General features: G+C 40.2%; 1 protein-coding gene across 4 annotated transcripts in view; it reads left to right on the top strand.

Annotated features, from left to right (window-relative positions):
- The first annotated feature begins 615 nt into the window (after positions 1–615).
- The window catches only part of LOC128698389 (TATA box-binding protein-associated factor RNA polymerase I subunit B), a 122,352-nt gene continuing 105,143 nt past the window's right edge, over positions 616–17,824 (top strand). For all 4 annotated transcript variants that reach the window (XM_070095436.1, XM_053790613.2, XM_053790612.2 and 1 more), the window contains exons 1-3: positions 616–702; positions 9,237–9,440; positions 16,270–16,489. In XM_070095436.1, the coding sequence (XP_069951537.1) occupies positions 9,251–9,440; positions 16,270–16,489 (410 nt within the window). In that variant the 5' untranslated portion in view covers positions 616–702; positions 9,237–9,250. The remainder of the gene's footprint in view (positions 703–9,236; positions 9,441–16,269; positions 16,490–17,824) is intronic.

Below are 17,824 nucleotides of genomic sequence, written 5' to 3'. Positions count from 1 at the left end.
ATAGTTGTGACAGAACCCACAGGCATAACACCAGACACAAACATCTCTACGACATTCACCGTGTCCGACTAAACCTTTACAAAAATTCAATGTATGTCAAAGGCCCTAAAATCTGGAACACCCAACCTGAGAACTCTAGAACTGCAGACACATTCATCACCTTCAAAACTACCATTAGAAAACATCTTATCTCCCTGATACACCCCGTCAACTAACTACACGAATACCACCTAGTGGTTCACACTTACACTCACTCACTCATTTGACCATAAACAGAAATATTAATCTCAATCTTAAAATAATGAATCCTGTGATACTCCAATACTGAAACTATGTACTGTGCCAAAACAAAAGCATTCACATTGCTAAACTCACAAACTAGTATTTAGTCACTTAGCCATAATACCAACTTACCTCATAATTTGTAATATTTTAAAATTAAGAATTAAACTAAGTCTACCCGATATGCCTAGCCATGCTAGGCGTTCTAGTGGTACACTCTGTAATCATTATTTTACTACATGTAAACCACACAATAACCAAATTCTGTAAACTCAGCATTGTAATCCTTATAAAGAATAAACTTTGAATTTGAATTTGAATAATAATAGAGGAGGAAGGTTCAGTACGGGGTCACATCTACTGGCCCTAGAAACTCTCAACAAGACCTCGCCAACATGTAAAACTTCCCACACCGCTAACGTAATATACGTTTTTTTTTTTTTTTACCATTAATGGTACATTCATATATGTTGTATGTATCATTTAGTTATTATAGATATATGTAAAGATGTGTGCTAGTGTAAGGATATCCGTTCAATTTCACAAAGAACTTACTGAGGTGTTCTCGTGTTTCCTCGGCTGTTAAGATAAGATAAGATAAGATTTCGTTCGGATTTTTAACCCCGGAGGGTTAGCCACCCAGGATAACCCAAGAAAGTCAGTGCGTCATCGAGGACTGTAACTTATTTCCATTGGGGTCCTTAATCTTGTCCCCCAGGATGCGACCCACACCAGTCGACTAACACCCAGGTACCTATTTGCTGCTAGGTGAACAGGACAACAGGTGTAAGGAAACGTGTCGAAATGTTTCCATCCGCCGGGAATCGAACCTGGGCCCTCCGTGTGTGAAGCGGAAGCTTTAGCCACCAGGCCACCGGGCCACCTATTCATCGTTCAAGGGAATTATAGCTCTCCTTCCTTTTCCTCGGATCAGACTTGATTATCTCTTCCCCCAGGTGCTTTGTGGCCCCCCCCTCACAGGTTTGACGCTTCCAAGTGAAAGGTAATAACATCCGTGTGTGTTATTTGAAGACTGCCTTGGTATGTATACATGCATACATCATGTATACTAGTACGTTTATAATCCCTGTGTCTGGTGGTTCAAGTGAATGTGACCTGACCTAATTAGGTTAGGGCATTGGCTTAAGCCGGTAGGAGACTTGAACCTGCCTCGCATGGGCCAGTAGGCCTGTTGCAGTGTTACTTCTTTCTTATGTTCTTATGTAACAGTTTCAGCTCATCAGTGAAGAACTTGGGCTTGATTTCCATCATGAGTGAAACTGATGTGGCCTAACATGGATACCTGAAATGGTGGATATTAGCAAACCCTATATATATTATTTTTCATTTACATGCATATCTGTGATAAAGTTTAATTGATAAATTGCTCACTAAGTCGAGAATTATCGTTTTTTCACTGATGGGAAGCAATTCACAGCTACTTTTAGGCTTTGATGAACTGTCACCATCACTACTTTTGTGCTTTGGTTCCATTATAATCCTTATAGAGAATAAACTTTGAATTTGAATTATCTAGCAGAATTAAGGTCTTTTTTTTTTTTTTTTTTTTTTTTGGTCACAGATATGGTAAACACGAGGAAATTAAATCTTCATCAGAGTACAAAACAAATTCTGGCCACAAAATAGAGCGAAACACCAACGTCAAAGACCTGGGAGTGATCATGTTGGAGGATCTCACCTTCAAGGACCATAACATTGTATCAATTGCAGCTGCTAGAAAAATGATAGGATGGATAATGAGAACCTTCAAAACTAGGGATGCCAAGCCCATGATGACACTCTTCAGGTCACTTGTTCTATCTAGGCTGGAATATTGCTGCACACTAACAGCACCTTTCAAGGCAGGTGAAATTGCTGACCTAGAAAATGTACAGAGAACCTTCACGGCGCGCATAACGGAGATAAAACACCTCAATTACTGGGAGCGCTTGAGGTTCCTGAACCTGTATTCCCTGGAACGCAGGCGGGAGAGATACATGATTATATACACCTGGAAAATCCTAGAGGGACTAGTACCGAACTTGCACATGAAAATCACTCGCTATGAAAGCAAGAGACTTGGCAGACGATGCAACATCCCCCCAGTGAAAAGCAGGGGTGTCACTAGCATGTTAAGAGACCATACAATAAGTGTCAGGGGCCCGAGACTGTTCAACTGCCTCCCAGCATACATAAGGGGATTACCAATAGACCCCTGGCAGTCTTCAAGCTGGCACTGGACAAGCACCTAAAGTCGGTACCTGACCAGCTGGGCTGTGGCTTGTACGTTGGTTTGCGTGCAGCCAGCAGTAACAGCCTGGTTGATCAGGCTTTGATCCACCAGGAGGCCTGGTCACAGACCGGGGCGCGGGGGTGTTGATCCCCGGAACTCTCTCCAGGTAAACTCCAGTAAACTGTGGATAACTGAAACTGCGGGAACTGAATCCATGGATACAGGTATTCTACTGTACACCAGTAACCCGCACGTAAGAGAGAGAGGAGCTTATGATGACGTTTCGGTCCAACTTGGACCATTTACAAAGTTACACTATGTGCATTATATATTGTACAGGCATACAGGTCCACAGCATATACTCAGTACTCAAGCTGTGGTGTATTGTCATCAAAATGACAAGAATACCATTATATATAAACATCAGCAGCATTACTACTATATCTGTTACTAGTACTACTGCTTCTTGTACTAGTACTACTACTACTACTACTACCACCATTACTATTACTGCAGTTAGTACTACTAGTTCTAGTACTACTATTAGTACTAGTAATACTATTACTACTGCTTCTAGTGCTACTATTAGTAGTACTAGTACAGCTAGTTCTAGTATTACTACTAGTACTACTACTAATAGCACTACTGGTACTACTGTTAGTACTATTGCTACTATTAGGGTGTATAATAAAGATATTAAACTACTACTATGGGTGTATAATAAAGATATTAAACTACTACTATGGGTGTATAATAAAGATATTAAACTACTACTATGGGTGTATAATAAAGATATTAAACTACTACTATGGGTGTATTATAATAAAGATATTAAACTACTACTATGGGTGTATAATAAAGATATTAAACTACTACTATGGGTGTATTATAAAGATATGAAACTAATTATTAGTTGTACTACTACTGCCACCTTTTCTTCTTTTTTCCTTTTTCTTTTTGCTCTTTGTGTTGCACACATATATATATATATATATAAGAAATTTGTATTTCAACCTAGAAATTGCATATTGTGCATAATCATTACTGTTATTGTAGATAAAAGTGACATACGATAATTTAGAATATCCATATTATTTCTTAAGGATTTAAGTCCATTGGTATCCTCATGTTCTTCATCTCATTAAGTCCATCCAGGCACATGTACATATCAATCCTAATATTTTATGTCATAAAATAATCTTCATTCTTGCAATGGAACATTGCTGTTTCTCACCAAAGTAGGGTAACCCACGGAAGGAAACATTCACAAACATTACTTCAATTGTTGTCTTGAAAAAATTTGCAGATATTATGGTTTTAACCCATAAACGGTCCAAACGTACCTGGAGAGAGTTCCGGGGGTCAACGCCCCCGGTCTGTGACCAGGCCTCCTTAGGTCAGTGTCCCAGGATGCGACCCACACCAGTCGACTAACACCCAGGTACCCATTTTACTGATGGGGAACATAGACAACAGGTGGAAAGAAACACGTCCAATGTTTCTACTCTGGCTGGGAATCGAACCCAGGCCCTCGCCGTGTGAAGCGAGAGCGTTAACCACCAGGCCACTAGAGCCCTCACATATACATATACGTTCACTACCCCAGTACCCCGAATATTTTGGAAAATAATTTTTTTTATAGGAAAAAAAAGAGCACATTTTTCTTAGTGTTATAGGCTAAAAAAATTTTTTAGGGTCAGTACTTACCGAGATATGAGGTCGTGAACTTGGCACTTGATCACCTGACAGCAACATGGAGCACTGCCACTTGCATGGTTTTCATGATATGATACTTATGTTTTATAGTACATCTTTTGATTTCCATGCCAATTGTTGCTTATACACCAATAATATATACAAAATTATTATACTGTCACAAACCCACATGTACACACTGATAGGTGATTTTGCACACCTGGCTTAATCACACACTATTATCTACAACTATATACAAGTACAGTGGACCCTCAAATTTAGTAGTGCCATTTCTGTAAGCAAAACTATTTTTATTATCTATAAAATGGATTTTTTGTAAATATTTTATGTAAATATTTACATGTCCCACTTATGTTTCTTGAACTCCACAATTGTATGATACTCCATGAAGCATGGATCATACAGAGTGCCACCCCACACTGGTGACATATGTATCATGTGTCCTTCCGCTGTTGGGGTCGTTTTCTGGTGGTAGCACACACAACATACTTTCTTTGGGAATGCTTCTTCTTTGGGGTAGGTGGTATTGGTACCAGGTAGTGACAGAGATGATTCGGTCTGGCACTTCCCCCACTGGCTGTGGTTGAGGCTGGGGGACAGGTTATGGTGTGACAGGTTGCTGTTGAGGAGCAGGTACAGGTGTGGTACCATACTTTTTTGCTATCTGTTTTATGACATTCATGGAGAATTCTGCTAAAACGTCGTTTTCCAGTCTTTATTTCGTACATATTGAATGCATTGAGCACTGCAATGCCTACAAGGTGGAAAAACAGTTTTATATACCACTTGCGACTCCTACACACACACAGTCAACGAACCCTATCATCATGTCACACTTGTCAACTAGTCGCATATTGCTCGTATAGTCGACAACAGCAGCTGGCTTGACAATATATTCATTGGTCTCCCTGTTCACTTTGTCTCTTTGTACCATCTCGTTTCTGTGGATGGTTGACAGCAATGTCACGTCCTGTTTGTCATACCATGTCAGTGCCATGATGTCATTGGCATGAAATGCTTGCACTGCACCTTGAACACTGCCTCCACTGAACCTTGGCATATGTTTTCTATTCCTTCTCACTGTTCCACATATATCAGTATTGTTCACACGTAGGAAATCAGCGAGCATAGGGCTTGTATACCAGTTGTCTGTGAACAACATATGGCCCCTGCCAAGGTATAGTTCCATCATTTTTCGAACAACATCACCAGAAATGCCCAACATGCGCCTGGTATCGTCAAGTGTGTTTTTCCCAGTTTATACAGTCACATCCAACACAAGACCACTTTCACAGTCGCACATAACAAAAAGTTTTATACCAAAGCGATGACGTTTTCTCGGTATATATTGCTTGAATGACAGTCGTCCCTTGAACAGAATCAAGGACTCATCAGCAACAATGTTCTTGAAGGGATAAAAGTAGGCACTGAATTTCTGCTTCATATAGATAAACACTTCCTGGATTTTGTATAGAAGGTCATTTCTGTTGGGCCTATTCCTGTCTGAGAAGTGCAACATTCGTAGCAACAGAGTGAATCTGTTGCAGGGAAAGAGGTCATGGAAAACAGGAGCACTGATAAAGTAGTCTGTGGCCCAGTAGTTACGTATATTGCTCTTGTAGGTATGTGGCATAAGCATGACAGTGGCAAGGAATAAAAACATATCAGCCACTGTTGTATCTTTCCATCTGCACAGCCGTGACAATTCCCCAACCTCTGCTGTATTGTCCATGATATAGTGGTAATAATTGTTCGTCTGGGTCACTATCAAGTTCATTACAGGTTTGTCAAAATATAACTGGAAAAAGTCTAACTCTGTAGACTCATTCATTATGGGACATTCTGGCAGAATGCCACTTCCACTCGCATCAAAATCAAAAGGCTGTGGCATGAATATACTTTGTGTCCAGTTCCACTCTCGGTCACATGGTGCAGGGTGGACCTCTGGCATGGGGCGTGGGGGAGCAGGAAGGGGGACAGGCGTGGAGGCAGCACATGGTTGAGGGGATGCCGGCAGTCCTTTGTCTGTCCACCCACCGCACCATGTGGTCCAGGCACTGTGCCACCCACCACTATTTCCTCCATCAACGCATATTCACCTTCATGATCACTTTCACTATCAGTAGCCGGGGTTTTGGATCGTGACTTGCCACGACCCTTGCCACCGACTGCAAATGGCACACTTCCTGAACGTAGGCAACGATGCCTAAAAGTACACTTCACTGGTGAATAATGATCACTATCACTAGATGAATCCTCTAATGGCATAAAATCAATCTCATTGTCGCTTACATACTTTCACTACCACTAAAACACTGGGAAAATGATAGTTTCCTCTTGCGTAGTTGCCTATGGGTAACACTCGCCACTCCAGAGGTGCTTGGCCCAGGGTCTTGTGTGGTCACACTGGCCACTCCAGAAGTGCTTGGCCTAGGGTCTGGTGTGGCCACACTGGCCACCCCAGAGGTGATGGGCTGAAGGTCACCTGGGTTATCGTCTATATTTTCACAATTTCCTTGATTATTAGTAGCCACATCTGCGTAAGATCCACTAAACTGACGTTCTGTATCACTTTCCTCGAATGATAGTGCTAATACGACGAGGCGTGAGTGAATCACGAGGATGTGCCATGATGTTGACCCAAGATGGAGCTGAATGTAACTGGTCCTACCATGCGGTACCCAGGCGTCCCCGATTTTTTCCATATGGCACACACTGACTGCGCACAACCTTTCTCTCATGTCTAGGTGACTCAGGCCTATCACGCCAATTTTGAAGGAATGAAAAATGAAACCTAAATACGTATATGTTTATGGACCGTTTATGGGTTAAAGACCCTTAGACAGTCCTTCATAGTTCTGGCTCTGTACTTCCCACTGCCAGGAGTAAAGTTTGGCTAATGTTATGGTTTCCCCTGAATCCCTTCATAAATGTTACCTTGCTAGCACACCAGTGACATATCAAATCCATAAGATTATTGTGTCCACTTTGATTTAATAGGCTCACACATGTCTGCTGGTAGCTCAAACTTTACTACTCGAAATCTCCTTCACCTCCCTCCTGCCAACCTTTCCTTGGATGACCCCTACCTCTCTGCATCTCAAATTTATACACCCTCTTGGTCATCCTGTTTTGTGCCATCTTTTCTAAATAAGAACATAAGAAAGAAGGAACACTGCAGTAGGCCTACTGACCCATGCGAAAGCAGGTCCGTGTCCCCCTACCCCCCGGATTATCCCAATGACCCACCTAATCAGGTCACTTCCACTTAAGGAAGGAGCACTGCATCAGACCTAGTAGCACAAGTTAGTCAGGTCCAACTCACACCCACCCACACCCACTCATGTATTTATCTAACCTATTTTTAAACTACACAACGTTTTAGCCTCAATGACTGTACTCGGGAGTTTGTTCCACTCATCCACAACTCTATTACCAAACCAGTGCTTTCCTATATCCTTCCTGAATCTGAATTTTTCCAACTTGAAAGCATTGCTGCGAGTATTGTCTTGGCGGGAAATTTTCAGCACGCTATTTAAATCCCCTTTATTTATTCCTGTTTTCCATTTATACACCTCGATCATATCCCCATAATTCTATGCCTTTCGAGAGAGTGCAGATTCAGGGCCCTCAGTCTATCCTCATAGGGAAGATTCCTGATACATGGGATCATCTTTGTCATCCTCCTCTGTATGTTTTCCAATGCATTTATATCCATTCTGTAATACGGTGACCAGAACTGCACAGCATAATCCAAATGAGGCCTGACCAAACAGTCTTTGACAACTCTTCTCTGTTCTCTTCCTTTCATACCACATTGTCATCATCTAATTTCTGTGTTCCTTATTCTCTGCATAATATTTACTCTTCATTAATTTTCAGAGGACAGGGTTAAGTGAAAGAGCACTATGCAAAAATCTTTTTCTCATAAAAAATAATGCTGTTGTGCAAAGTTGTATTTCAAATAAGCATTACTAGTTATAATGTGTACTGTACTGTATTTTAAAGAAACAATAAACTTAAATTTTTAGTTATAATAAAACTTTAGGAATGTTTATATATGCATAGATCAAATTAAAAAAATTAAAACATGATGCCACAAGATGGTGTTTATTTCAGTTTGAAATATTTTAGCTTTTAATTTCAATTTAATAGTTCTTTCTTTCAACACACCGGCCGTATCCCACCGAGGTGGGGTGGCCCAAAAGGAAAAACGAAAGTAATTTAATAGTTATTACATTAATTTATTGCTGCGCAATTTTGACGAACTCTTTAGTGAACATTACTGTATAGTACATTATTTATAAAAATTATTTTCTTTACATTTTTTGATAAAACACTTTTATGCAAATTTTTGCTTAAAAAATCACTTTAAAAACTTTACAATAGTATAATCAAAATTACTTGAAAGTCTAGCACTACATGAATAAAACTCAATACTTTAACACGTTATATGATATATGCTGTGAATGATACTAGCCTTGCATGGGACAGTCCATTCTAGAAGTTTGCCATATTCTTTCTTTCTTTCAACACACCGGCCGTATCCCACTGAGGTGGGGTGGCCCAAAAGGAAAAACAAAAGTTTCTCCTTTTACATTTAGTAATATATACAGGAGAAGGGGTTACTAGCTCCTTGCTCCCGGCATTTTAGTTGCCTCTTACAACACGCATGGCTTACGGAGGAAGAATTCTATTCCACTTCCCCATGGAGATAAGAGGAAATAAACAAGAACAAGAACTAGAAAGAAAATAGAAGAAAACCCAGCAATCCTACCATCATGTAAAACAATTACAGGCTTTCGTTTTACACTCACTTGGCAGGACGGTAGTACCTCCCTGGGCGGTTGCTGTCTACCAACCTACTGCCTAGGAGTTTGCCATATATGTACATTATATTATAATAGTTTTGGTGTTTTTCATGCGGTCTTCCAGAAACTTGTCTCATTTATATAGCAAGGTCTTATTTGTTAAAAATTTACTAATAGCTTAATTTTCTGTGCAGGCAGGCATTCCACAATGAATAAGTGTAGTGAATGTGGTGGAACTTCATTTAGCCTAAGTGGTGGTCTCATGATATGTGACCAGTGTGGAGTAGAAAAGCAAGGCTATATTGAACTTCAAAGTCAAGAATGTATCTCCGAAGTGGATCGTTCACGTTTATCTAAAAAGATTGTGAATGAAGGTGAAACAAAAAGTGTTGAAGAAGGTAAAGTATATCCAGTGATTCTGTGAATAATATATTGTTTAAGTTAAGCAAATTAAAATCGGATTATTTGATTGAAGTCATTTTTTGTTTTTGAAAAGGGCTGTTCCTCTTTAGTCTATATTCATCTAGAGTTTTCCTTTCATTAGGCATTTCAGCTTTTCACATCACCATTTTAAAAATGGAAAGTTAAATTCAATTTAAAGGGGAAAATATTTATAGATATATGTATGTGGTCTAAAGTTAAATGAATTTGAAATATTTTGATGTGGTCAAAAGGATTAAGGTTTAGTATTTCCTGGTGATCTTTATGGGTATTATCTTTTCACTTTTATGACAAAATCCAATTGCTTTATTAAGGTCTCTTCTCATACAAAATATGTGTACAGTCATGGCTATCTTAAACAGGGCATAACAGCCAGGACAGTATTATTGTCAGAGCATACACTATTTCTTTGGTGGTTGTGACCAGCATTACATTGGTTAATGTGATCTTAACCCCTCTCCAATTTCTTGACATTCTTGCTTAGGTGTTGAAACACTATTTTTAGATTTACCAGATGTGCTGTAGGATCCACAACGACAGTGCATGCTTAGTTCATCAGGGTAAACATCCACACTGTAATGAGCTCCCGGATATTTGGCTGCCAGACATCTCACCGAAGGATATTTGACCGAATGGACATTTCACCAACAGACAGTTCACCAAATAGACATATGGTTGAACTGGTATTTATCACCTTAACCTAACCCAACCCAACTCAACCTAACTATCTGTTCGGTCTATTATCCATTTGGCCAAATGGCTGTCAGTGCAATGCTCGTTTAGCCAGTTGTCCTTTGGTCAAATGTCTGTCGGCCAAGTGACTGTCGGTTGTCTGTCCAGCCATGCCTTAGGGAATGGTAAGATGTCCAACTCGTCTTCAAAAAAGGGATAGGGTGTCATATCACAGGTAAGTGAATTAGACCCATCTTGCCTTGGTATGAGGCAACATGAGTAATGAGTTAAGACAGTAAGGATACCATCTCGCCTCACTACATACTGTTGATGACTTGATTCACTTCCACATTACTAGGTACTTGCAGATCAGTCTTATGCAGAACAGCAAATTAAAGATGGGGAAAGTGAATACAATATTTTACAATCTTTTAATTTATTAATACTTATTACAATAATATACTTGGTCAAAGGATCTGATAAGATAACTTGGGAAGATGCAAAATAACTGAGATAGGGAAATACAATAAACTGGACTTAAACAAGTATTCATGAGCAGTATAAAACCGTCTTGAGTAGATCACACCTAGAAGACCAGCCAGGCTTATAGCTCCGGGTCCCAAGACTTCTCATTGAGTTTCAGCTCTGTCCCCAGCCATGGCTGCTCTCCAGGTCTTCTCTTAGCTACTTTCCTTGAGCTTATAAAGACCTCCATCCCCTCCCACCCATAGCTTCTTGCCCAAGGTTAGATCTCATAGGAAATTTTGCCACATGGTGTCCATAGAAGCTAGAGTCCCTTGACAGAACTAGGGTGTGAAGTTATCAGAATTGATCGATACCAACTAATACTCGGTTTTAGGCCAGTAGCCACCTATACTTTGGCACACTAATAATTCTAAGAGTTCATGCTGTCTAAGGTGACACACACAGTGGTATAATATGTTATTGAAGTGCTTGTAGCTTTGTGTTTATGCTGTCTAAGGTGACAGTACAGGTGTGCATAAAGTTCTAATATTTCTAGTGTTGAAAGACACAGTACATAGCTAGACTGTGCACTCTTGAGGTCTTGGGTGGCACACAAGATATTTTTTTTTATTATTATCACACTGGCCGATTCCCACCAAGGCAGGGTTGCCCGAAAAAGAAAAACTTTCACCATCATTCACTCCATCACTGTCTTGCCAGAAGGGTGCTTTACACTACAGTTTTTAAACTGCAACATTACCACCCCTCCTTCAGAGTGCAGGCACTGTACTTCCCATCTCCAGGACTCAAGTCCGGCCTGCTGGTTTCCCTGAACCCCTTCATAAATGTTACTTTGCTCACACTCCAACAGTACGTCAAGTATTAAAAACCATTTGTCTCCATTCACTCTTATCAAACACGCTCACGCATGCCTGCTGGAAGTCCAAGCCCCTCGCACACAAAACCTCCTTTACCCCCTCCCTCCAACCTTTCCTAGGCTGACCCCTACCCCGCCTTCCTTCCACTACAGACTGATACGCTCTTGAAGTCATTCTTTCGCTCCATTCTCTCTACATGTCCGAACCACCTCAACAACCCTTCCAGCCCTCTGGACAACAGTTTTGGTAATCCCGCACCTCCTCCTAACTTCCAAACTACGAATTCTCTGCATTATATTCACACCACACATTGCCCTCAGACATGACATCTCCACTGCCTCCAGCCTTCTCCTCGCTGCAACATTCATCACCCATGCTTCACACCCATATAAGAGCGTTGGTAAAACTATACTCTCATACATTCCCCTCTTTGCCTCCAAGGACAAAGTTCTTTGTCTCTACAGACTCCTAAGTGCACCACTCACCCTTTTCCCCTTATCAGTTCTATGATTCACCTCATCTTTCATAGACCCATCCGCTGACACGTCCACTCCCAAATATCTGAATGCATTCGCCTCCTCCATACTCTCTCCCTCCAATCTGATATCCAATCTTTCATCACCTAATCTTTTTGTTATCCTCATAACCTTACTCTTTCCTGTATTCACTTTTAATTTTCTTCTTTTGCACACCCTACCAAATTCATCCACCAATCTCTGCAACTTCTCTTCAGAATCTCCCAAGAGCACGGTGCCATCAGCAAAGAGCAACTGTGACAACTCCCACTTTATGTGTGATTCTTTATCTTTTAACTCCACGCCTCTTGCCAAGACCCTCGCATTTACTTCTCTTACAACCCCATCTATAAATATATTAAACAACCACGGTGACATCACACATACTTGTCTAAGGCCTGCTTTTACTGGGAAATAATTTCCCTCTTTCCTACATACTCTAACTTGAGCCTCACTATCTTCGTAAAAACTCTTCACTGCTTTCAGTAACCTACCTCCTACACCATACACCTGACATCTGCATCATTGCCTCCCTATCCACCCTGTCATACGCCTTTTCCAAATCCATAAATGCCACAAAGACCTCTTTAGCCTTATCTAAATACTGTTCACTTATATGTTTCACTGTAAACACCTGGTCCACACACCCCCTACCTTTCCTAAAGCCTCCTTGTTCATCTGCTATCCTATTCTCCGTCTTACTCTTAATTCTTTCAGTAATAACTCTACCATACACTTTACCAGGTATACTCAACAGACTTATCCCCCTATAATTTTTGCACTCTCTTTTGTCCCCTTTGCCTTTATACAAAGGAACTATGCATGCTCTCTGCCAATCCCTAGGTACCTTACCCTCTTCCATACATTTATTAAATAATTGCACCAACCACTCCAAAACTATATCCCCACCTGCTTTTAACATTTCTATCTTCATCCCATCAATCCTGGCTGCCTTACCCCCTTTCATTTTACCTACTGCCTCACGAACTTCCCCCACACTCACAACTGGCTCTTCCTCACTCCTACAAGATGTTATTCCTCCTTGCTCTATACACGAAATCACAGCTTCCCTATCTTCATCAACATTTAACAGTTTCTCAAAATATTCCCTCCATCTTCCCAATACCTCTGACTCTCCATTTAATAACTCTCCTCTCCTATTTTTAACTGACAAATCCATTTGTTCTCTAGGCTTCCTTAACTTGTTAATCTCACTCCAAAACTTTTTCTTATTTTCAACAAAATTTGTTGATAATATCTCACCCACTCTCTCATTTGCTCTCTTTTTACATTGCTTCACCACTCTCTTAACCTCTCTCTTTTTCTCCATATACTCTTCCCTCCTTGCATCACTTCTACTTTGTAAAAACTTCTCATATGCTAACTTTTTCTCCCTTACTACTCTCTTTACATCATCATTCCACCAATCGCTCCTCTTCCCTCCCGCACCCACTTTCCTGTAACCACAGACTTCTGCTGAACACTCTAACACTACATTTTTAAACCTACCCCATACCTCTTCGACCCCATTGCCTATGCTCTCATTAGCCCATCTATCCTCCAATAGCTGTTTATATCTTTCCCTAACTGCCTCCTCTTTTAGTTTATAAACCTTCACCTCTCTCTTCCCTGATGCTTCTATTCTCCTTGTATCCCATCTACCTTTTACTCTCAGTGTAGCTACAACTAGAAAGTGATCTGATATATCTGTGGCCCCTCTATAAACATGTACATCCTGAAGTCTACTCAACAGTCTTTTATCTACCAATACATAATCCAACGAACTACTGTCATTTCGCCCTACATCATATCTTGTATACTTATTTATCCTCTTTTTCTTAAAATATGTTTTTTTTTTCAACAAGTCGGTCGTCTCCCACCGAGGCAGGGTGACCCAAAAAAAAAGAAAGAAAATCCCCAAAAAGAAAATACTTTCATCATCATTCAACACTTTCACCACACACACATTATCACTGCTTTTGCAGAGGTGCTCAGAATATAACAGTTTAGAAGCATATACGTATAGAGATACACAACATATCCCTCCAAACTGCCAATATCCCAAACCCCTCCTTTAAAGTGCAGGCATTGTACTTCCCATTTCCAGGACTCAAGTCCGACTATATGAAAATAACCGGTTTCCCTGAATCCCTTCACTAAATATTACCCTGCTCACACTCCAACAGATCGTCAGGTCCCAAGTATCATTCGTCTCCATTCACTCCTATCTAACACGCTCATGCACGCTTGCTGGAAATCCAAGCCCCTAGCCCACAAAACCTCCTTTACCCCCTCTTTCCAACCCTTTCGAGGACGACCCCTACCCCTCTTTCCTTCCCCTATAGATTTATATGCTTTCCATGTCATTCTACTTTGATCCATTCTCTCTAAATGAACAAACCACCTCAACAACCCCTCTTCTGCCCTCTGACTAATGCTTTTATTAACTCCACACCTTCTCCTAATTTCCACACTCCGAATTTTCTGCATAATATTTACACCACACATTGCCCTTAGACAGGACATCTCCACTGCCTCCAACCGTCTCCTCGCTGCTGCATTTACCACCCAAGCTTCACATCCATATAGGAGTGTTGGTACTACTATACTTTCATACATTCCCTTCTTTGCCTCCATAGATAATGTTTTTTGACTCCACATATACCTCAACGCACCACTCACCTTTTTTCCCTCATCAATTCTATGATTAACCTCATCCTTCATAAATCCATCCGCCGACACGTCAACTCCCAAGTATCTGAAAACATTCACTTCTTCCATACTCCTCCTCCCCAATTTGATATCCAATTTTTCTTTATCTAAATCATTTGATACCCTCATCACCTTACTCTTTTCTATGTTCACTTTCAACTTTCTACCTTTACACACATTCTCAAACTCATCCACTAACCTTTGCAATTTTTCTTTAGAATCTCCCATAAGCACAGTATCATCAGCAAAAAGTAACTGTGTCAATTCCCATTTTGAATTTGATTCCCCATAATTTAATCCCACCCCTCTCCCGAACACCCTAGCAATTACTTCTTTTACAACCCCATCTATAAATATATTAAACAACCATGGTGACATTACACATCCCTGTCTAAGACCTACTTTTACCGGGAAGTATTCTCCCTCTCTTCTACACGCCCTAACCTGAGCCTCACTATCCTCATAAAAGCTCTTTACAGCATTTAGTAACTTACCACCTATTCCATATACTTGCAACATCTGCCACATTGCTCCTCTATCCACTCTATCATATGCCTTTTCTAAATCCATAAATGCAATAAAAACTTCCCTACCTTTATCTAAATACTGTTCACATATATGCTTCAATGTAAACACTTGATCTACACATCCCCTACCCACTCTGAAGCCTCCTTGCTCGTCCGCAATTCTACATTCAGTCTTACCTCTAATTCTTTCAATTATAACCCTACCGTATACTTTTCCTGGTATACTCAGTAAACTTATTCCTCTATAATTTTTACAATCTCTTTTGTCCCCTTTCCCTTTATATAAAGGGACTATACATGCTCTCTGCCAATCCCTAGGTACCTTCCCCTCTTTCATACATTTATTAAACAAAAGTATGTATTACCTATAACTAAACCCCTTTCTATACAAAGTTCAGTCAAAGGGCTCCCATTATCATTTACACCTGGCTCCCCAAACTTACCTACCACACCCTCTCTAAAAGTTTCTCCTACTTTAGCATTCAGGTCCCCTACCACAATTACTCTCTCACTTGGTTCAAAGGCTCCTATACATTCACTTAACATCTCCCAAAATCTCTCTCTCCTCTACATTCCTCTCTTCTCCAGGTGCATACACGCTTATTATGACCCACTTTTCGCATCCAACCTTTACTTTAATTTACATAATTCTTGAATTTACACATTCATATTCTCTTTTCTCCTTCCATAACTGATCCTTCAACATTACTGCTACCCCTTCCTTTGCTCTAACTCTCTCAGATACTCCAGATTTAATCCCATTTATTTCCCCCCACCGAAACTCCCCTACCTCCTTCAGCTTTGTTTCACTTAGGGCCAGGACATCCAACTTCTTTTCATTCATAGCATCAGCAATCATCTGTTTCTTGTCGTCTGCACTGCATCCACGCACATTCAAGCATCCCAGTTTTATAAAGTTTCTCTTCTTCTCTTTTTTAGTTCAAAGATATATAGGTATGTATTCTTTTTTCTGTAGTCTTTATTTTGTCTTGGGTGACATTGTTTTTATTTTTTCAGAGAAAGAATTAAATAATTGGACATCATATGAAGCATATAATATTATTCTTCATGAATGGACTCAAGCACTGTGTGGTCTTGGAGCATCACCTCACTTCAAGCAGGTTGTATTCAAGCTTTGGGCAATGTATCTTCATCATAATGAGATTGCCTTTTTGAAACCAGGACATTCCCATAAACCAAATGTGCAACCAAAAGTTTCATTTTTACAAAGCCCAAGGTAAGATTACATATATCTTTTGTTGGGGAAGTTTTGCTTTTCTGCCTGTGCATACTTGTGCAGCATGAACATTGACAGTGTTGATATATTTATTTTTGTTTTGAGCCCTGGAGCAGTATACCATAATGTCTCTGTCATTAACCTTTCATCATTAAGGTAAACAGCATACCCCCCCCCCCCCCCCAAAAAAAAAAAAAATAATAATAAAAAGTGTCATAGGTGTAGATATTTTACGATGGTCATTAATTAGGTATACCCCATGTTGATGTATTTTTCTCTCATGTTTAGTCTCCAGATTGCTGCTTGAGAATGCCTCATTATATTGAAACTTTAAAAATGTCTGCACATTATGCTTAGAGAACTAATTCTATTGAAATTGAGTAGTGTAAATCCTTATGATTATAATTTTTCATGTCATTAAATTCAACACATGTTCAATACCTGAGTATCTTTGAGGGACTTTTTGCCCACCAGGGACTTTATCAGTATATTACAGAGATGTGAGAACACTTTTTTTAAGGGAGGTGGGAAAATACCATATTTTCTGGCAAATAAAGCACACACTTTTCCCTATAAAAAGACTTGGAAAATCATCCTGCACCTTATATGTTCAAAGTCAGGGTCAAGGGTAGGCTTGGGGTTACACTTTAGCAGTTGTTTGCAAACATTATGTTCCAACCTCTTGGAAACATCGTCTTATATACTCGCGCACCTTATATGTGAGAAAATACAGTACATCAGTAGTAGTCGTGGTAATAAGTAAGCGGAGCAGCTAGTGGCCAATCAAGTAGTGGAGCCAGTGGGAGGAATAGTGATGCAGAAGTAGTAGACTTAGAGACACACACAGTGCAGCAGCCAAAGATGTGGTCACATGTGGATGGAGCCCACTAGTGGAAGTGAGTTGGGCCCATAAGGTGGGGCAGAGATTTGATCATTAGCTTCCTTGTAGGAGCTTAGAGGATATCTCTGTAATACAGTTGCTCAATCTCTGACCTTTCTTGTGGGCCTGACCTACTTCTACTAATGGACCCCACCCACATGTGACCACATCTTCTACTGCTGCATTGTTCCACTACTAGCACCAGTGCCACTGTAAAAGACTCCATTCTCTTGTGTCTATTTTAGACTGATAAAGCCCCTAGTTGTAGGTAGTAGGTTGGTAGACAGCAACTGCCCAGGGAGATACTACCATCCTGCCAAGTGAGTGTAAAATGGAAGCCTGTAATTATTTTATGTGATGGTAGAATTGCTGGTGTCTTTTTTTTCTGTTTCATAAACATTCTAGATTTCAGGTATGTCTTGCTACTTCTGCTTGCACTTAGGTCACACTGCACT

This window comes from Cherax quadricarinatus, chromosome 50 (genome assembly GCF_038502225.1).
Source record: "Cherax quadricarinatus isolate ZL_2023a chromosome 50, ASM3850222v1, whole genome shotgun sequence".
NCBI classification, from domain to species: Eukaryota; Metazoa; Arthropoda; class Malacostraca; order Decapoda; family Parastacidae; genus Cherax; species Cherax quadricarinatus.
Note: the sequence above shows the minus strand (reverse complement) of the source record. Positions and strands in the feature narration are given on the sequence as shown.